This window comes from Delphinapterus leucas, chromosome X (assembly GCF_059928025.1).
Source record: "Delphinapterus leucas isolate spDelLeu-1000000601 "Yukka" chromosome X, BTC_Dleu_Yukka2, whole genome shotgun sequence".
NCBI lineage: Eukaryota > Metazoa > Chordata > Mammalia > Artiodactyla > Monodontidae > Delphinapterus > Delphinapterus leucas.
The window spans coordinates 75,394,914-75,416,306 of record NC_143150.1 but is presented as its reverse complement, the minus strand read 5'-3'; the positions used below and the strand labels follow the sequence as shown (position 1 = coordinate 75,416,306).

The 21,393-nt window shown below is 42.5% G+C and overlaps 1 protein-coding gene across 1 annotated transcript in view; it reads left to right on the top strand.

Moving 5' to 3' along the window:
* Positions 1-20,855, top strand: part of AR (androgen receptor) — a 163,219-nt gene extending 142,364 nt beyond the window's left edge. The window contains exons 4-8 of the mRNA XM_022561052.3: positions 8,626-8,913; positions 14,776-14,920; positions 18,862-18,992; positions 19,852-20,009; positions 20,653-20,855. Of these exons, the coding sequence (XP_022416760.1) occupies positions 8,626-8,913; positions 14,776-14,920; positions 18,862-18,992; positions 19,852-20,009; positions 20,653-20,808 (878 nt within the window). The 3' untranslated portion in view covers positions 20,809-20,855. The remainder of the gene's footprint in view (positions 1-8,625; positions 8,914-14,775; positions 14,921-18,861; positions 18,993-19,851; positions 20,010-20,652) is intronic.
* The last annotated feature ends 538 nt before the right edge of the window (positions 20,856-21,393 follow it).

The window sequence follows — 21,393 nt, the reverse complement described above, 5'->3', positions numbered from 1 at the left end:
GTTCCCTAATGTGAATTGAAAGGCTAATGTGGTTTATTTTTTAACTGCTTTCTATTTGTTTGAATGTTGCATATTTCTGCTAGTGAATTTTCCTTTAATAAAGCCGTTAATACACCAATGGTATTTTCTTATTTACAACAGACTGACAGGACTAATGCTGTTAACATTGGGCCTTTTTTTCTTTTTCGCTTTTTTTTTTTTTTTTTTTCTCTCGTTTGCTTTCCAGGTCATGCTGACCTGTTCGGCTTGGACTGTTTCACATTTGTTTTTAATGTCAGTTTAAATGTAATTGTAAAAGCATGTATGCTCTAAATTCACGTAGTTACTTTTTCCAGTAGAAAAGCCTCATATGCGAAACCATTTCCAGGCTCTGCAATTTCACATGAGCAGGTTTTTGGAAATGACCTTGTGCCCCTCACCCAGGATGGCATCTGGACAGTGAACCTCTTTCTTCTGGCTCAGTAGTCAGAGAGAGGAGACTTGGAAATAGTTTCTGCCAGGTCCTGTGCTTTGGCAAGCATATGCAGCATTGCATATCATTCTATTATTAATTACGTTTACTCCTCCATGAACTAAAAACCATTAGACTAAATAGTCCAACATAAACCTTGAAAGATAAAATTCAATATTCTTTTCCCTGGCTATTCCTATGACTAAGAATTGGGACAGTGAGGAGAATGGGGGCATGGGAGGAAGGACCAAGAAACCTTATTGCCTGAGAGAATTTGGCCTACACTTATTTGTGTACACTTACACTTGGATGCACCCCTACTAATCTCTCACTCCATGGCTGCCAAGAACTGGCTCTGTTCCCTGTCTCTTATCCTTGTCCTAATTCTTCCCCACTCATTTCCAGCTGACCCTTCTCCCCACTAACATGCTACCCTACCTGATAAAATTGAAAGAGTACTACCCTAGAAGTCAGGATACCTGGTTCTAGTTCCTGCTTTGCTACTATCTAGCTGTGTGACCTTGAGCAAGACTTAGCTTTGGCCTTCAGTCTGCTCATCTTTATAATAGGGATTTGTTTCAATGGGAAAGGAAGAAATAGACAATATCTGGGGCTTTCAAACATTTTCTTGGCAATGGAATCTTTTCTTCAAACAAAATCTGTTGCAGAGTCCCAAATGAAGATACGGAATAGAGCACCACTTTGAAAGAAGGCGGGTTTATTGGAGCCACATGCTCAGGCCTACTTTGCCTCTTCTCAGGGCCCTTTAAAATCCTTGGGGCTCCACTACTGTACTAGATTGATGTCTGGGGAAACTTCTGATTTGATTCTCTCCCCTAATTGATTTAAATCCCTGTGGAAACTCTGTATGTTTCTTTTTTTTCTTTTATAACATCTTTATTGGAGTATAGTTGCTTTACAATGTTGTGTTAGTTTCTGCTGTATAACAAAGTGAATCATCTCTATGTATACATATATCCCCATGTCCCCTCCCTCTTGTGTCTCCCTCCCACCCTCCCTATCCTACCCCTCTAGGTGGTCACAAAGCACCAAGCTGATCTCCCTGTTTCATCAGTTAGCTTTTTCAGAGAGAAATTCAGCTGCTTGAGATAAAGGGAATGACGTGGAGCAACGTGGGGTTTAGCAACTAGCAAGAAAGAGTAAGAGGCATCATGTATTGACGTACAGAATTTACTGTGTGCTAAGCACGTTACATGTATTCTGTTAGGTAAAGTTACAACTCTGTGAGGTAGATCCTATAATTATCTTAGGATTCTTGAACCTGTCAGTTTGGCCCTCAATCTTTGACTTGAGACCAGTTGACCAAGATGGAAGACAATATTTCTTATAGGTTGCCACCCTAAGCAGTTTTTCAGAATGTTTTCTAGCTAGAGATTCATTCTTGGAAAATGTCATAGCCTGCCCATTGATATACACCTTTACAGAATTCAGAGTACTTTCATTGAGATCATCTCACTTTCTCCAAATAATAGTCTTATGCAGTAGTCAGGTCAGATGAGAAAACTGAGGTGTAGGAGAAATCAAGGGATATGTTCAAGGTCAGAAATCCCATAAGAATGTGAATACCACCACCAATAATAAAAAGCCTTTTCTTGTGAATAACATTTTAGAACTTTGATGTCATCATTTCATTCTGCCTCCTTAAGTACAGTGAAATTTTTCACCATGCCACAGTCTTGGAGGGTTCTACTGGTGGTGTAGAATCTTCCCTCTACTCTCAGACACCACCACAGTGTCTATATTCCTCTTTAACAACCTTATTAGTTAGGTGCTAATGTTATCACCGATTTATATATGAGGAAATTGAGGTACAGAGAGGCTAAGTCTTGCCCAGAGTCACACAGCTAGTGAGCAATACAGCCAGGCTTAACACTGAGACAGTCTGACTCCAGACTTTTTGCTGTTAACTACTACCCTTTGTACATATATCAAGAAACTAAGAGCAAAAGAAGGAAAAGGATGTTCTGGAGATCATACAGTGAGCTCCCCTGGATCTTAATCCAGTGTTCCTCTGAATATCTAAACCTAAATTTGTACAATGAGATCCCCTGACTCTAATCGTAGTGGATGAAAAGATGGTTGGCATGATTTAAGCCAGAGGCCACAAATTGGTTTTCCACTGGCCAAAATTGACTTGCAGAATTGTTTGTCCAGCACAAACAGACTTAGACTGCCCCTAGGCAGGGCATCAATCACTTTCCTGTTCCCCAGCCCACCCTATTTATGTTCACTAGGCTGTTTTAGATCATTTGCGTATCTGCCTGACTAGTGAAGATATTCAAATTCATGACCCATACATTTAAGCATTATAATATATAAGCACCTGCACACACACACATAATTTCAGACATTCACATAAGTACAGCCTAGTCTGGTTTCACAAAGAATTTGAAGCTCTGCACCAAATGTACCTTTGTGTTTAGTTAGCATTTAGAATTACACTTAAGACCTGAATTCAGTTTTATAGGCAGTTATATGCTGAAGAAACTCAGTTACTTTTTTTCATCTCATAATGTGTCACTCTTCCCTTCCCTTCTCTGCCATATCTGGTTCTCTGTTAATCCTGCTGTCCCTTCTTCCCCATGTCCGAGTTTGGTCTCCTATAATCCAGTCACTCTCTACTCTTTAGGAATGGATGGAGAGTGAAGAAAATCATTTTGGAGGGCTCACTATGTGCCAGGCATTCTCTCTCATTTAGTTCTCATAAGTGTCCTAGGAAGCAGGAAGCGGCTTCCCCATTTTATAAAGGTGGAAACAGAATCTCAGAGAAGCTAGGCAATTGGCTCAAAGTTATTAAGCTAGTAATTGATGGAGCTGGGGTTTGAATCCAAGATCTTCTGATTCCAAAGCCTATTATCTTGTCTATACCCCAATTTTGTAAGGAAAGTGTATTAGTTTTCCACTGCTGCATAACAAATTACCTCAAATTTAGTACCCATTTATCAGCTCACAGTTCTGTAAGTCAGAAGTCTGACACAACATGAGTGGATTCTCAGCTCAGTGTCTCACAAGGATGAAATAAAACTATTGGTTAGGGGCTTTGTTCTAATCTGGAGCTCACAGTCCGAGCTCATGTGATTATCGCAGGATTCAGTTCCTTGCAGTCGTAGGATTAAGGTTTCTGTTTCCTTTCTGGCTGTCTGTCAGAGGCTGCTCTTAGCTCCCAGAGGCCACCCTCATTCCTTGCCATGTGTACACCTCCACTTTCAAAGCCTGCAACAGAGAATATTCCTTATATTGAATCCTCCTGATTCCATGAATACCTTTCCAGAAAGAGTCCAGTCCCTTTTAAGCCTTATCTGATTAGGTCAGGCCCATCAAGGATAACGACCCTCAAAATTCAACTGACTTGTGACCTTAATTACATCTACCTAATCCTTTTACAAGAGCACCTATATTGGTGCTTGACTAAATAACTGGAAGAAGGTATGTGTACACCAGGGGTTGGGAATATTGGTGGCCATCAAGTATACCTAGCACAGGAAATGATTCTTTTATCCTTCAAACTCCATGGTGAGATTCAAGGAAGAGAAACATCCTTGACCTTGGGGAGAGGAACTTGAATTTTCTAAGACTTTGTAAACTTTACCGCACCTTGCCTCTCCCCTGCCCAAGGATGAGAAAACCTCTGTCTTGAGGTAGCAAAGAATGAGGCTGGAATAGTGCCTAATGGTCATAGTGGCTATAGAAGCTACAGATTAATCACATCTACTTCTCCTGAGGGATGTACCATTGAACCTGATTGGAAAAATCTTTCTCTGTTGCTGTAGAGACAGCCCTCATAGGGGTCTAATGCCACTATGCTGAAAAGTCAGCTCCCTATAAGGTCCAGGCAGCAGGATCCAGGCATGTTTTCAAGGGCTCTCTTCCCCTAAAGATCAGGTACAGACAAGGATGTGCCTTGCCAATGTCCCTTTCTTGTCACTGCTTTGACCTGCGATTGAAAGACAGTGATGAAATGCAAAGCAACTCACACACCATTAGAACTATCAACCTTTACTGTCCCCTTTATCCTGGCTTCATCACTCAATTTGAGCAAACCAATGGGTCTCTGCGGTAACACAGGGGCCTGACAAGCCTGTACCTCACATGAAAGAGTTAGGTATGACTCTGGGGCTCAGGTGCAGGAGACAGGAGGGGTGTGGGGGCGGCCTTCATGGATGAAAACAAGGCCTTGGGCATTGAGCAACAGCTGAGACTAGCAAGCCTCATTGTCCAGCATTCCAAGTCGTCTAGCAACATGCTGGCCTCTGCTGCACAGAGAGAACAGAGGATCCCCCGGCAGAATGAATGGAATCTGATTTCAATTATGTTCAGTACAGTCACCCTCTTCAGGCAGAGAGGCCAGAACACCTGGTGCAGCTTGGGCCACCGTGGCCGCAGGGACAGCAGGTTACCCAGGTCCTGGAGGCAAGTGGGAATGCGGATTCTCTTTCTCAAGCAGATGCCATATAGGTCTAGAGGAGGAGGATATGAAAATACCAGCCAAGTTTTCATTAGCACTATGCAGAGAAGGGGAATTATTTTAGGTTGATGGATTCTCCCCACAGTCTCTGCACATATTGATCTTGCTTGTAATGAGTTTGCTTAGGTCCACAAGTCATCAGCCCACTGAGATCTGAGTCATTGGTGGGAGAGTCAAGGTGACAGAGCATACCTCGCTGATTGCACCAGCACCAATTCCTCTCTGTGTCGTTCCACCTTTTTGAAAAGCCCATGGATTCTTCTATATAAAATTCATTTGGATTTGTTTTTTAATCAATAGCATGAGTAGGGCATGACAAATGGGACAGCTGCCCCAGAGAACAGTCTAGATTCACAACAGTATTCCATAGAACTTTGTGAGATGAAGGATATGCTCTGTAACTGTACTGTCCATTGTAGCAGCCATAAGCCACATGTGCCTTTTGTGCACTTGAACTGTGGCTAGTGAGACTAAAGAATTATATTTTTAATTTTATTTAATTTTAATTAATTTAAATTTAAGTAGCCACATGTGTCTAGTGGCTCTTGTGTTGGACAGTGCAAATCTTGAATTCAGAGAGGCAGGTACTGAGATAGAGTAGAAATGACTTACTTACTCAGAAAAAGAGCTGGTATGGTACAGGGAATTCTGGATTAGGAATAAGAGCCTGGTTGTAGTCTCTGCTCTGCCAGTAGGTGACCACACTCACTCTGACCTCAGGCTCTCCATCCTTGACTTGAAATGTTGGATTAACAACAGAAGTCCCAAAATAATGGCTAAGGCCTGAATTCAACTTTGGGATACAGATGAGTTTTAGGAAAAATTTAAAATATTATATGAACGCCTTCTAGGAGTATGTATATGTGTGTGTGTTATGTGCACATGCATTGCAGGGGCAAGAAGGTGGTAAAGCATTCACTTCAGTTCACCAGAGTTCCCACCATTCTCCTATAAACACACATGCACACACACACACACACACACACACACACACTGTATTATTTGTGTAGACAATGAAGGTATATTAATTCTGTGAACCCCCTGGATGTGATGAGTTCTAATGACCCTTCCTATTTCATCATGCTATGAATCTCTAAGCCACTGTAGTTCCCCAAACCTATTTCTACTTTGGGCAAATGACTAGAGGAGTCTCATAGCTTCTGCCTTTTCCTTTCTGGATTTGATGCTAGTTACTGAAGTTTAGAGTCACGGGTGAGGGTGGAAGACAGGGAGAATATAACCCTAGCCCTACTCCTCAACTCTATTAGGCTAGAAGTAGGGTTTAGGGCTTCAGACTCCTTGGGGATGCAGTATGATATAGTAGAAAGAGCATTGGCTTTATAGTCAGACTAAGTTAAGATTTTTAGGTTCTGTTTCTTGATAGCTGTGTTACCTCAGTTTACTCACTTGCAAAACAGAGATAGGAAATATTCCTAACCTCCTAAGATCATTGTGGAATTAAGTGATATAATATGTTTATGAAGTGAAGTATATAGAAGGCTCAGAAAAAATATTTAACCTTATATCTCTTAGTTCCCTCAGGCATAAGGCTAATTATATCTGTCTTCTCCCAGGCTGAAAGGGGGACTACATGGCCTGGCAACTTCTGAGCCCAAGGTCAGAAAGTACCAGTGATGGGGAAGAGAATGTCTACCTCTAGAACCTGTACCAGGGGAGCAGATCCAGAAGTCACTGTCAGTCTGTGGAGCTGCCTACTTGAGCCCATGTCAGCAATGGGTTCCCCAGATGACAAAAAATTTTAGGGGCCAGGCCAGTAGCTCTGGGACAAGATGAGCTTAGTCCTGCCCATACCTCCAGCTTGTGCCCTTGATGGGAGGTGGGAGTTGACAGTGAGTGTGCATATCTCATTACTGACTGTGCCCAAACCTTGCAGAAATGATTGTTGGACAAGGTCATCTTGAACTCTGTGTTGATTTTCCAGGCTTCCTTGTTATTTTACCCTGAGTTCTTCTCTGGGCTTTTCTTGCACCACCAAACCCTCTATTTTCTTCTCCTCTACCCTGGTTGTTGATCCAAACATGTGATTCATTCTTTCATTGATTTACTGAGTTGTACTATGATTGGAGTTTGCATTGCAAGACTTATTTTTCTAATTAGAGCTGAGAGTCAGTTCCAGATAAGTATCATTTTTTGCAGGAGCCAGAAACAGATCAGCAACAGGTTTTGTTGTATTTATCCATTAAAATTGAGCAATCAGCTTCTCTCTTTGTTTTATACCTTTTAAATTTTATTATTATTTTAAAGGGATTAGAGATAAAGTGGTTTATGGTCTGTCCCAGTGCAACTGCCTATGCTAGATCTCAGAGTTATGACCTTTTCAATTATTTATATTTCTGCCAATATAAATGCTAAGGAAAATAGCACAAAGTAAACATCAGGATGCCCAAGGACCTGTAAATTGTGTGTATGAGAGCACAGGGGGAGGATGGTTCATAAGGTTTGAGTTTTAGATTATTCTTGTTTTTTTAAATAATGTTATTTCTATCATCATTTTTAATGGATGGTTCCTGTTTTACAGGCAGATTATAAAGGTAGGGACATTCTGTTATTTCTTTGATACAATTGGGGATTTCAGACTTCAGCTTCTCTCTCTCCCCTTTACTAAAGATGAAAATCAATATATGTGTTACAGTGTATGTTCAACTATGAGTGTAAATGTCTGACAATACCTGGGACTATTGTAGTTGAAGTGAGAAATGCTGCAACACCAGAAAATTCCCATTCATTGACCCCAAAGTGGGATGATAAGTCTAGTCCTTCTCCAACAGATCTGACTTTCTAGTCTCCTTCCCTAGCAGTTTGCTAGACATGATAGACATAGACACAAGTACAACATTCCCTTGATTTAAAACATTCCATATTTGCCTATCATCTGTGTGATAAAGCCCAAATTTCTTAATATGATATACATGCTCCTTTAAAGTCAAACCCCACCTTTGTTTTCAACCTCATAAATAGCCAGTCTCCCCACATATACAATATACACTCCAGCCACACTGGTCTCTTTTACCCCTAAACACTCAGTGCTTTTGTTTATGCCCTTTCCATTCCTCTCTGCCTGGTGAAATCCTCACTATTCTTCGAGGTCCAGGTCATATATCACCATAAACATTTCCTGACCCCACCTATGCAGAGAGATTGTTGTTTTTCCTCTTTTGTTAATACTCCTGTTGTAACATTCACCAGTTTGACATTTTCTAATTGTTAGAATTGTTAGCGGGTGTTTATTTCTCCTCTACCAAACTGGGTTAGGGCCTATGTTCTTTTCGCCACCCAAAAGCAAAGGCCTAACAATGGATGTCTGTTGAATGAATGAATGAGTGAGTCATGAATATATTAGTAAATGATTTAATTGAAGATCCAAGGTATGAATACTGGAGACTGCATTTAGGCAGAGTCCAATCCAAGGATATACTAGGTCTGTCTGGCAAGAGGATCACAGAGAAAGCAAGATATGAAAGTTTGAGTTAGGAGGAATTTAGAATGATGAATCATTCATTTAACCAGTGTTTAAACTGAGCACTTGTCCTTAAGGAGTTTAGAGTCTGTGACTAGGGAGAATGAACATCCTTGTTTTCTTAGCTCAAACAGCTTTTCTAACAGGGTAGCTGTGCTGTGTGTTTTTGGCCACTGATAATAAATCCAAGTTTCCCTTCTTTCCCAATAGCCCGGAAGCTGAAGAAACTTGGGAATCTGAAACTACAGGAGGAAGGGGAGACTTCCAGTGCCACCAGCCCCACTGAGGAGTCAGCCCAGAAGCTGACAGTGTCACATATTGAAGGCTATGAGTGTCAGCCCATCTTTCTGAATGTCCTGGAAGCCATTGAACCAGGTGTGGTGTGTGCTGGACATGACAACAACCAACCTGACTCCTTTGCAGCTTTACTCTCTAGCCTCAATGAACTGGGTGAAAGACAGCTTGTACACGTGGTCAAGTGGGCCAAGGCCTTGCCTGGTAAGGAAAGTGGGGGCATGGAATGTGGGAGGTCATATTTAGTGAAGACTCCTTTGGGCCAAGCACCATGCCTGTTTGCTTCCCATCCATTAACTCATGCAATCCTCACCATAACCTTGTGAGGGAAGAGATTGGGAGAAATTCCTACATTAAAAATAAGGAAACTCAGAAATCAAGGAGAAAAGCAACATTTTTGAGTATCCCACATGCCTCACAACAGCACACAGCAACCATGTTTCTATGTTCAACCCACAGATTTAGTCAGCAAATGTTCCCATAATCATGGATCACATAGACATACCCTTAAATGCCTTGAGATGCTCTTCTATATGTACACACACAGGTTCACCCCAAAGATAATCTTGAGCCTAACTGATATTCTGTCTTTAATATTACTTGGAACCCATACCATGGGAACTCTTATAATATGGTATGATAGAAGGAACATGGGGTTGGGAGTCAAAACAGTTAGGTTCTAGTCTTAGCTCTGCTGGTAACTCATTATGTGATCCCTTCCCTTTCTGGGTCTCAGTTTTTCCATCTGTACAATGTGTGAAAAGTGGTTTGGACTAAATTGATGGTTTTCCAGTTTTACTTCAAGGAACTCTTGGTGCTCTTTAAACTACCTTAAGGAATTCCCTGGCAGTCCAGTGGTTAGGACTCCATGCTTTCACTGCTTGGGGTATGGGTTCGATCCCTGGTCAGGGAACTAAGATCCCACAAGCTGTGCCATGCGACCAAAAAAGAAAAAAGAAAAAAGAAATAAAATAAACTACCTTAGCATCATCATAGTGGAAGGAAACATTAGGTGATAGTGAAAGAAATATGAAGTGTTTTTCTAACTTCTGCATGGATACCTCCAGTGATGGGGAATTCACTTCCTCTCTTGGCCATCTGTTGTTTGGAAAGGTCTGATTATTAAAATATTGGAGCTTAAAGAAGCCCCAGAGATCCTCTGTCCAACGATTCACAAACATTCCTTTAGCAGCCAAACTCTTTATTTCTCAAAAACATGGTATACAGATCCAAGTGGAGCTGGTTGATTTAAAGCGAGTGCCTCTCCCCCACTACCCCTAGAGAAGCCTCAGATCACTCTTGCAGAATCTTAGGGCTCCAGGGAACACAGTTTGGAAACAAGAGAAACATAAACTCTTTAAGGGTTCTCTTAATCCTAAACTTCCATGACGAAAGATTCTTTTGAAACATCAACAACCAAACCTCTCCTTGTGGAGTCAAAGATTAACCTGCCATTTAATAATAACTGTCAATCAGATGTGAATTTATGGTGAACAGAGAAGTTTCATATGTAGTACTTCATTTGATCCTCATAAGAATTCTGTAAAGTAGGGATTCTTTTCCCTGTTTTATAGATAAATACACTGACGCTCTGAGAGGTGATGTGCTTGCCCACAGTTGCACATTCAGAAGGTATCAGGGCCAGAACTTGAGCCCACGTCGCCTCCTAACTCCAAATCCCCTCCTCATCCAACTCTACTCATAGTCTGTGTAGTACCACTGTAGTTCTCTAGCCTCGGGCTTTACAGTGAGGGACCAAGACTTTATCCAAGGCCAGTTGGGTCATAATGTGGACTTGCTGCCTTGGAAGACATTGCATGTTGACTGTCAAGCCCCCTTTTTGTCTTTCCAACTCACAAGGCCCAGTTACAGCTACCAGATTGTCCCTAACACCTTCCTAGCTTGGAAAGCTGAGGTTGACTAGCCAATTAGATCCCTGGGAAGAAGGCCCAAGGACTCTGGCTGCATATACACTGTACCAAAAACAGAGAGTTCACACAGGGAAGAAAAAAATACAAAAAAAAAAGGAAGAAAAGAAAAAGTTGCTTTAATTCTTATCACTTATTCAGCTGGGTGTCTTGATGTCATGTGTCTAACAGAGATTCAGTTTAGTCTTTCCAAGCAGTTGCCAGACACCTTAGTGTCTCATTTTATAGGATAGAACCTTTTCTTATATATGATTCCACTTAATCCTCATAGCAGTCTTATGAATCATAAGGACTTTCACTCCCATTTCAAATGATAAGGTTCAGAGAGGTTAATTAACTTGTTCCATTTGGTCACTTAACAAATGCAGCCAGAGCTTGGGCTCACACTCTCTGAGTTCTAGTTTGATGGTCTTAACAATAACCTGGTGCAAAGCATTATGGCACAATTTGTATAACTGGGAGCCACTGGATTTCCTCAGCCTAACCTCCAGGATTGGAAGCCCTTTCCTTACATTAACAAGTCTGCAAGTTAATATCAGTTCACCATCTAGCTTGTCTAAGGAAATGATCTCTGACCCTGAGTAATTTAAAGAATAGCTTCAAAAGAAAGCCAAGTACCACATTCAGTAGAGCTGTTATTCATATTATCAATAATCACCTACCAATTCAAGTTATTTGCTCATTGAACACATTGAGTTCCTGTCCTTTGAGAGGCACTGTGCTAAGTACCTACTCAGATCAATTTTGTTGTGAAGTTTTCTGTGATAGTGATGATATATGTAAATTGCCTACTACAGCACCTGGTACCCTAGTAAATGATAACTATTGAGGGAGGGTGAGTAGACTGTATGTACACAGTATATTTATAATCAGATGTATCTGGCTTGGAATCTTAGCTATACACTAGTTGTGTGACTTTGAGCAAATCACATGTCTGCAGTACTTGTTTCCTCATTTGTAGAGATGGTAGAACAATTGCTACCTTGCAGATTGTTATCAACACAGAAATTAGGTATAAAGAGCATCTAGTATAATAGCTGAAACATAGAAGATGCTCTGTAAATGGTGGGTCATTATTATCAAGCTTGAGTGCTAAACCACTAAAATCATTTTAAGCTGCCACTAGTTTTTCCTAGAAGCTCATTCATGGGTCCCAAAGATGAATTGTCTTCTTTGAAGACCTTAGCTGTCAGGTGCAATAAAGCAGCAAATATTTCCTAATTGACCTTTCTTTGGGTATGTTCTTCCAGACTAGACATGAGACTATAGGTTTCTACTGGATATTGCTAAGAAATGATGTTGATTGGATTCTAGTGAGAAAACAGAATCTCAGGTTAGCCTCTGCTCCCTAACCTGTTTTGTGTGTTTCATAACCTGAAACCATGACTTCTCTCTGTTTCTCCAAAACAGCCTAATGCAGCGCCAAATAGGTGTTGAGTGAATGAATATATGTTGAAGGAAACCTGTAGACTGGAACTACTGTTTCCTCAAGTCATCCCTTGATAGCCGTACTATCTGAGCAGGCTACTTCAAAGGATGGGCATTAGCGGGCTAATTTTCCTATAGGTCTAATCTGATTACAATACCTAACTCTGTTCTCTAATGCCCAGCCTTTGAAGCAGCTATGTTGTTGATGCATATACAGTAATTAAGCTTGAGTTCTAAGCAGCTCTCACTAAGGACTGTTAATTAGTATTACAGCCAAACTAAGCTTTCCCTTTTTCTCCTCTTTGTTAGTTCTCTGGCATCTCAGGGAGGGAAAAATCATCAGTATTGACGGCTTCCTTGGTATTTGTACAGTTTAATCCTCATCCCCCCATGCACCCTCATATTCACACACTCACCAACCAAGGCTTTCCTTGATTCCCATTGCCTCCCACCCCAAGGGTTCAGGGTTCAAGCTCCCGGGCCCCTCCCAAAGAGATTCTTTGATGTTCCATGCTTGACCTTGGCTTTTTGTCTCCTACTGGAAAGAATCAGTCCCAGGTATTCTGTGCTACAGAAGGGATTCAGGCAGGAAATACTCTGGGGTCTGAGGCTCCAGCTAGTCTGTTAGCAGACTAGCTCCTGTGAAGATGTGAGGCACACGCCTGGGAGCTAAGATTGCAGTCAAAGGTGGTGATGTGAGGAACTCTAGCATCCTGATGTCTGGTAGGCTTGGGACCTAAAGGAAAAAAGGGTAAATAGGGGGTGTGCGTGGCAAGAACCAACCAAACAGAACAATGTGTCTAGATAGTGTAGACTTCAGACCTGAGCCTATGGCTAAGAAAAAACTCATGACCTTGGTAGTTCTTGAGCTGTGTTGTTCAGCAGTAGTATGGGAGAAGCACTGAAGAAGAGAATTAGAACACCTGGGTTCTAGTCCCATTTCAGCCACATACAGACTGTATGAGCTTGGGGAAGTCAGTTAACTTCTCTGGCCCTCAGATTCCTTGTTGACAAAATAAGTGTCACATTGCCCACACTCTAGGGTAATTGTGAGGGTTAAATGAGGTCATCATCAGGAAAGTTAGAAGCATTATACAAATTCATGTAAGCATTCCTAATAAGGTAAGTAAGACAAAATTTCAGATAATTCTGGATCTGTTAGGGAGAAGATAAATGAGGCACTGGTAGGGGATGAGCTCTGAAGTGATGCTTTAAGTATCCAACTATTTGGAAACCTCCAGGAGAGCATAGCCATATCTGTTCTACCTATGCGGAGGCAGCATCTGGGAGCCTCTGTTCTCTGAGCTTAAGGGAGGTAATTTGGAGATCATCTATAATTCTCATTTTATAAAATGAAAATAATGAGAATCCTAAGTCTAATTAATATTTCTCAAACGCCTACTCAAATATCTGAACTGTGTTATATACTAGAGAGGAAAAGATGAATAAGAAGGGAATGGTCCCTGTCTTCAAGAAGTTCTAAGTCTCACAGAGGAGACAGATATGTGCATAGATAAATTCCAGTACAGTGTAATGAGTGCTATAATTGGACGGATTCAGCAAGATGGTAAGAGAAGAATCACTAGATCTTCTGTCTGGATGAGTTGGAAGAGGCATCACAGAGGAGGTAGCCTTTCAGTGAAGACTTGAAAGATGAGTAGGTGTTTATCAGATGGAAAGCCTGGGGAGGGAAGAATGCATTCTAGGGAAAGGCAGCTGCCTGTGCAGAGATAGCAGAGATTTAGAGGCATGATGTGTGTGTGTGTGTGTGTGTGTGTGTGTGTGTGTGTGTGTGTGTGTGTATGTTCAGCAAACTGTGGGTTTTTCAGAATAGCTAGAACCTAAATTATGAGAAGGCAAATGGTAAGAAATTAGTCTAAGAAAGCAGGTCATAAAGGGCCTGTTTGTGTATAATAATGGCAGTAGGCAGGAATGGCAGTAGAGTAGGAAACTAGCAGGGCCAGGTATTTATTGAATAGAAAACAATAGAGAGGAAGTGGGAGGCAGGAAAAGGGTCAGAGAAAAGAGATGGAAGCTGAAGGTGGTGTGGAGAAGGCATGGCTGTCAAAGGCATTCCACCATATGCTGATATGTAATAGTATCCCTTTCCCAGGGTTGTTAGAAGGTACAAACAAGATTATAGCTAGAAAAGAGCTTTGTAAAGTGAAAAGTGCTGTTCATGTGAGAGAAATGATTATTACACTGTGTCTTTGGAAAGGCAGTGAGCCTTTCTGAAGATCAAGGCTTTGGAATCAAACTGGCTTTGGAACTTGATCTGCCAATTACTAGCCTTATGATCTTGGACAAGTTCTTCAACCCTTCTGTGACTCACTTTTATTGATTCACAGAATGGGAACAATAATAGTATACACTTTATTGGATTCTTGTGAGGAATAAATGAATTAATATAAGTAACATGCTTAGAAAAGAGTTAATTCATTGTAAGCAGTCAGTAAGTGTTAGATTATTATTCTCTTCCAATGGACAGTGCACTTTTTGCCTGTTTCTTTTGAGCAGCTCAATGAAGTAGGGAGTGCAAGGAGTGTTATCCCCACCATATAGTTTGTTCTCCTCCTGCTCCCCAGCATTGATGGCCCCTGGGGCTCCTCAAGGGCAGCCCAAGTGCCAGAAATTCTCAGCCCAGCAGAGTCCCAGACTTCACTCAGCCCATCAGTGCTCAGTCTGACCACTGCCTCTGCCCTATCTCCAGGCTTCCGCAACTTGCACGTGGACGACCAGATGGCAATCATTCAGTACTCCTGGATGGGGCTTATGGTGTTTGCCATGGGCTGGCGGTCCTTCACCAATGTCAACTCCAGGATGCTCTACTTTGCCCCTGACCTGGTTTTCAATGAGTAAGTGCTTATGGGTCCAGAACTCACATAAACACAGACCTCGTTGGTGGTGATGATGGTAATGTAAGTAATGGTGAGAGTTGGTTCATTTGACCTTTAGGTGAGGCAGTAGAAGCCCAGCCAGCCTGCTCAATCTGAGGTGGCTTTGCCTGGCTGAAAGCCCAATTGGTAGGAGGGAACAGGGGAAGGCTGTCGCTTTTCCCAATCAAGACTCAATCCTGGTAATTTGGCAGTGCTTCTGACCTGCTTTTACCTTATCTCAGACCCTCATGTCAGGATCCTTTTTCTTCACTCTGAGCAACATAGGGAGTGAACAGAGAGACTCTAGTTGTGAGGGCTGAAGTTCCTTTGGTCCCTTATGCTACCATCAAAAGCTACTGCCAGTCACCATTTGTTGAGAAACTCCTTTGTGCCAGGACCATACTAGATATTTTCCTAATCCTTTCTCATTGAGCACTCATGAGAACTTGATTTCCCCTTTAAAAAAATTTTTTTAATGGATGGGGAAAATTAGGTTCAACAAAATAAAGTGACTTACCCAACAACGTCAAACAGCTAGTGCATGTTGGCAACAGAATTCGAAGTATGGCTCTGTAACTCTTAGCTCTTATACTGCCTCCTGATGGTAAGTGATGAGGAAGTGCAGCTCCACCATTTTCTGGCCATGTGACCTTGGCCCAGCCACTTCCCTTCTCTTAAAAACAGTTTTAATAAATGCTTGCCCTGCCACCAGCTCTATTTACCCTTCATGAATTTGGCCAAGAGCTCAGGTTTTAAAATTGTACTTTCCTCAACTGAAACCTCTATTCTGTTATTTCCTACATCATTGTCTTTGGGTAAGACCCTTACCTTCCCTGATCCGCAGTTTCCTAATCTGTTAATAAAATAAATCTTTCTTAAATGGTTTTGTTATGACAACTAAAATAGGAGCTAATGGATGTGAAATGTCTGTCCCATAATGGGCAAGAAATAAAAAAGAAGTACCTTTCCAATACTCTCTTTTCCTAACAATGATAATCTGTTCTGTGTCTGCTCTTTGAGGTCCCTTGTGGCATTGTGAATGGAGCTGGCCAGAAAAAATCTTCCCAAGAACTTTGAGCTAGTCTCACCACAGAGGATCCCTTTGGTCAGGAAGGAATTGACCTTCCCTCCCTTTTAGCCCTTTAACCCAGAAGAGCCTTAAAATAAAATCTACAGGCCAGTGGTTCCTTCCAGTACAGCAGTGCCATATGGGGGAAAATAAGCGTCCCCAGCTGCCCTTTTCCAACCCAGCCAGCCCTGGTAGCCAGAAGCTAAGAATAACCATTGAGCTTTTGGCACAACCTGCTTTGTGGTTTCCAGATCTCCAAAGAGTTACCTATGATGCCATCTTCTGGAGCAGGCCTTAAAAAGCCCTCTTCCTGTTCATCTCTCAACCCACCCTCTTGCTGCCCTCCAGCGATTAAATCAACTATTGGGCACCTGCACTACCCTCCCCATCCAGAGCCTGAAGACCTTTGAACCTTTGCAAGGTGATAATTGGCTATTTTCTAAATCTTCATTTCCTTTTCCACATCTGTGTAAATATGTGGCACCCTACCTCAGCTATCTGGTCCACTTCCATGTACCTCATCAAAAGGTACCACAGGATTCCCCACAGAGTCAGGGTCCTATATCAAGCCCCAGGGCTCCTGAAACAGCAGACCCCCTTCCTCTTATAGGAACCCGCCATGTTAGAGCTCTTAAAGTCCCTAGAATCATCTAAACCAATGTTTCTTAACAGGGATGCTGTTGACATTTTCCGAGGAATGGTTTTTCATCTTTTAGCACATTCCTGCATATTGGAATGTGTTTAACTGCCCTGGTACCTGCCCACTAAATACCAAATAGGATCCTAGTCACTGTGACAGCCCAAACTGCCCCCACACATTTCTAGCACCCACTAAGGGAGCAGTACCTCTCCAGTTAAAAGCCACCAGTTGCTGCTAGCCTCCTCAAGGTACCAACGGGGAAACGGAGGTCCAAAGAAAAAGACAGGGGCTCTGGGCCAACCCATTTGCTGACCTCTCTGACACCAAACCCTGTCATCAACCCTGCTTTCTTCTTTTCTCCTCCTCTCTTTGTGGAGAACACAGTTTGTGAGGGTAATGGACCTGAGCCCTAGCTGTGTGACCTTGGGTAAATTACTGAACTTCTCTGAGGCTTATTCTCCTCATCTGTAGAATAGTGAATAGCATCATAATGGCACTTTCCAACATATCATTTTTTGAGCAATTACTATGTGCCAGGCACTGTGCTCTATCATTTATTTCCAATGTTCGTCTCCCCACTTCTCCATTCTCTTTTAATCCCACCTACTTCTGCTCACCTCCTGAATTCCATTCCTGCCCCTTGCTTTCTACCTTCTGCACTCTATTCCTTTCTTTCCTCCTCAGGTCTTATTCCTTTCCCCTTTGAATTCCTTCCCTTGCCTTTCTCCCCTCCTTTCTACACCTTCTCTGCTCCTGGGGTCTGCAGCAGTATTAGAGCAATCCTTCATGTCAGGATTACAATTTCAATGGTAAAAATACTGCAGTGTTGTCATCAACAGAGGCTTGGAAGCACAGACAGACCAGAGCAAGGCCATGCCCTAAGGCTCAGCAAATCTTACTTAAAAATTCCTTAGGGAAAAAGAGCTTGGAGCAGCATTGTTTTGGTCAGTTGACTTGTGATACTATCTAAATGCTTCATTTTTCCAGTTGGGTTCCAGCCTGCATTGAATATTTCTACACTATCTGCCCCTTCCTTTCCCTCTTTCTCTAGGCCATCCAAGATCTCTCTGAGATAGGGTGCTGAGCTTCCACCCAGCCAGTACCAGGTCTGCTCAACCTGTGAACAAGGCTAGTGGTTTGGGGACCAAAATGTCAAACCACAGGCTTCAGACCCAATCTGGGAGGGCTTTTTCCTCACCACTTAAGTGAGTGTCAAATTCCCTTTCCTTTCTCCACAAGATATAAAATCAATTTCTCTCTCTCCCTCTCCTCTTTGTCTCTCTCTCTCTCTCTCTCTCTCTCTCTCTCACACACACACACACACACACACACACACACACACACACACACACAATTTCTGAAGTGCTGAAAACCAGGAAGGTTTGCTAGCAGGAGGATGCTGTATCTTCTCTTATGGGCTTGTCATGGCCAGTCATGGAACAGAGAGGTTGCTCCCCTCGAGAATCTGTCCAAGCCTTGGTCACTTCCCTATATAATTTATAGGTGATAATGTGATGATGTTTTCACAAGTCACTATAATAAAAGCAGCTCACACGTGTTTATAACTCCCAAACTGTGATAAGGAACAGCCAGTATATGAGGGAGTAGGCTCCGCTTCAGCAGGGGACATTTAGATTTGACATTCAGAAATATTTTCTGGCTGATTTGATAAGCATTGGAACTCATTTAAAGGGACAATGGGGAATCTCCTTTTCTGGGAGTTTTTAAAGAAATGATTAAATTTCTAATATGGGAAGTGTGGTCACTTGGGAATCCTGATGTCCTTATTTTAAGAGTTGATTTCTAAGGCCTGTCTCCTAGAAATCCTCCAAGTTTGAATGTCTGGGAGGCAGGTTCTGGCTCTGGCTGCAGCTGAGATATGAGGACTAGTCAGGGAGACGATGTGCCAGTCCCATTGTATTCATTTGGTTAGGCTTTCCTGTCCTTGTGCCAGGAAACAGGAGGACCACGGGGACCTGGAATTTCCATGTGGTAATCCATATCCTGGCCAGGCAAGATGAGTAGTTATCATGATATCACGATTTTGGAAAAAAAAAGAACAACTTTGTTCCTGTCACTGAAGCACCAGCAAGAGAAACAGCAAGCTCTTCTTGGAGAACTTGGAAAGGGGAGGGCAACCACAGATATTCTCTCTGGGTTTATTGTAAGCCTTTCCTTACTCCTCTTTTTTTCTCTGTGTTTCCTTCCCAGGTACCGCATGCACAAGTCCCGGATGTACAGCCAGTGTGTCCGAATGAGGCACCTCTCTCAAGAATTTGGATGGCTCCAAATCACCCCCCAGGAATTTCTGTGCATGAAGGCTCTGCTGCTCTTTAGCATTAGTAAGTGCCTGGAAGGGCAGAGAATGCCCCTAGGGGCATAGGGGATCAGAGGGAAGCTGCTTTTTTCATTAAAGGATTATTGGGAAGAAGCCAGCTCCTGAACATTTCCCTTCTTCTTTCACCTTCCCTCCTCCACTCTCCCTTAGCATCCTTTTTCCTAACAAGGATGAATTTCATGGCTAGAGACCAATTTCTTTGCTATAATTCAACCTCCATTAGATCCCCACCTACCCCCAATCTCTTTCTGGTACAAGGCCTTTTTGTCTGGTTTTAGCAGGTCTCTGAATTTTTCCATAGCTTCTACCATAGAAACAGGCAAGGACCACCTTATATGTCTTGTAGGGCAGAAGGGATTGCCTCCTGGAAGGAATTTCCTCTTCTGCCAAAAAGAGAAGTTCTGTGTAAGCAACTCAGAAAGGGCTTATTTGGCAGCCAAGGAATATTTCTTTAATGTCTCTTCTAAGCAGAGTGCTTAGCCTCTATGAGGGAGAAAGGAGACAAAATTTGATATTCAAGACCACGTGTTTTAATTTTCTAATTCAGAGCCAGACTGTGAACAGCGTAAAACCATAGGTCCTAAGAAATGTGTAGATGAGAAGTCTAGAGAATGGAAAAGCTCAGTAAATTTTATTTACTTGATACCCTACACACTGGGTCCAGCTAGCCTTTTCCCTAAGACCTTCCTAGCAGACTTCCTGAAGGTCCCAGGCATATAGGCCTCAAGTGACAGGAAACCAAGTAGATGGTTCTCTCCCTGTGGGGGTGGGGGTCAAGTTTGTGGTCAGAAAACTTGGTGCTTTATCTAATGCTCCTTCGTGGGCATGCTTCCCCTCCCCATTCTGTCTTCATCCCACATCAGTTCCAGTGGATGGGCTGAAAAATCAAAAATTCTTTGATGAACTTCGAATGAACTACATCAAGGAACTTGATCGTATCATTGCATGCAAGAGAAAAAATCCCACATCCTGCTCAAGGCGCTTCTACCAGCTCACCAAGCTCCTGGACTCTGTGCAGCCTGTAAGCAAACGATGGAGGGTGCTTTGTCAGGGAGAGCAGCCTGATAGAGCCAAGTGATAATATGCTCTTCTAAGGTCTGGCACCACCTGTTGGGAGGTGCTTCCATTCCCCTCTGGCTTTGAGTGTGGTCCAGGAAGAAAATTCAATGAAGAAGAAAGGAACACAGGTCACAGTGTCCCAGCTGGATGTTGTGAAAGAGGTGGAGGAGTTGAGAACAGAGCAGTTGGGAAATAAGAGAAGGGGCTTAGAGTAGATAAGTTCTCTACGCAGACAAAACAGACCTGGATGTTTTCCCCCTCTTCCTCGAGTCACGTGCGTTTGTGTGTGTGTGTGAGAGAGCGAGTGTGTGTGTGTGTGTGTGTATGTGTGTGTGTGTGTGTGTCTATGCTGAGGAAAAGGAACACGCAGTCTTGAGTCAGAGAGCTTGCAATGGTGTAAGAGATCTCTTGGGAGCCTTCAATGACTCCCTGGAGACAATTTAGTGTACGTGTGTGTATGCACACATGCACGCACACACACACACACACACACACACACACACATGGAGGCCCAAGGACATGGAAGGAAAGAGGAGGAAATCAAAGAATGTGGGGATAGACCCTGACAAGAAGCCAACTCCTTGTCAACCCTGTTTTCTCTGCAGATTGCACGAGAGCTGCATCAATTCACTTTTGACCTGCTAATCAAGTCCCACATGGTGAGCGTGGACTTTCCAGAAATGATGGCAGAGATCATCTCTGTGCAAGTGCCCAAGATCCTTTCCGGGAAAGTCAAGCCCATCTATTTTCACACACAGTGAAGATTTGGAAGCCCCCATTTCCTCACCCCCACCCCACTCCCTTTCTCAGAAATCTTCTGCCTGTTTTAACTCTGCACTACTTCTCTGCAGTGCCTTGGGGAATTTCCTCTATTGATGTACAGTCTGTCATGAAGATGTTCTTGAGTTCTATTTGCTGGGCTTTTTTTTTCTCTTTTCCTCCTTTCTTTTCTTTGCCTCCCTATCTGACCCTCCATGGCACTTTCAAACTCTGCTCCTCGCTGTGGCCCTTATCTGTGTTTTGAATGCTGCTGTATTTCTTTAAATCTGTGATGATCCTGTGGCACAGTGTCAAGTTGTGCTTGTTTATAGCACTGCACTGTATACCAGCCATGCAAACGTTTACTCACCTAATGCCACGTGAAGTTTAGAGAGGTAAGAGTATCTGGGAAAACAAAAGACAAACAAACAAAAACAAAAAAAATTGCTAGGGTTTTGCCTCTTAAAAAATATAAAAACAAACAGAAATCCCTGAAGAGACCAACAGTAACTAGAATAAAGTGAAAATTGCAAGCCCATGGGGAGTCACTGCTTTTTTTCCCCAAACCCTCTCTCCCTGGGAGACTT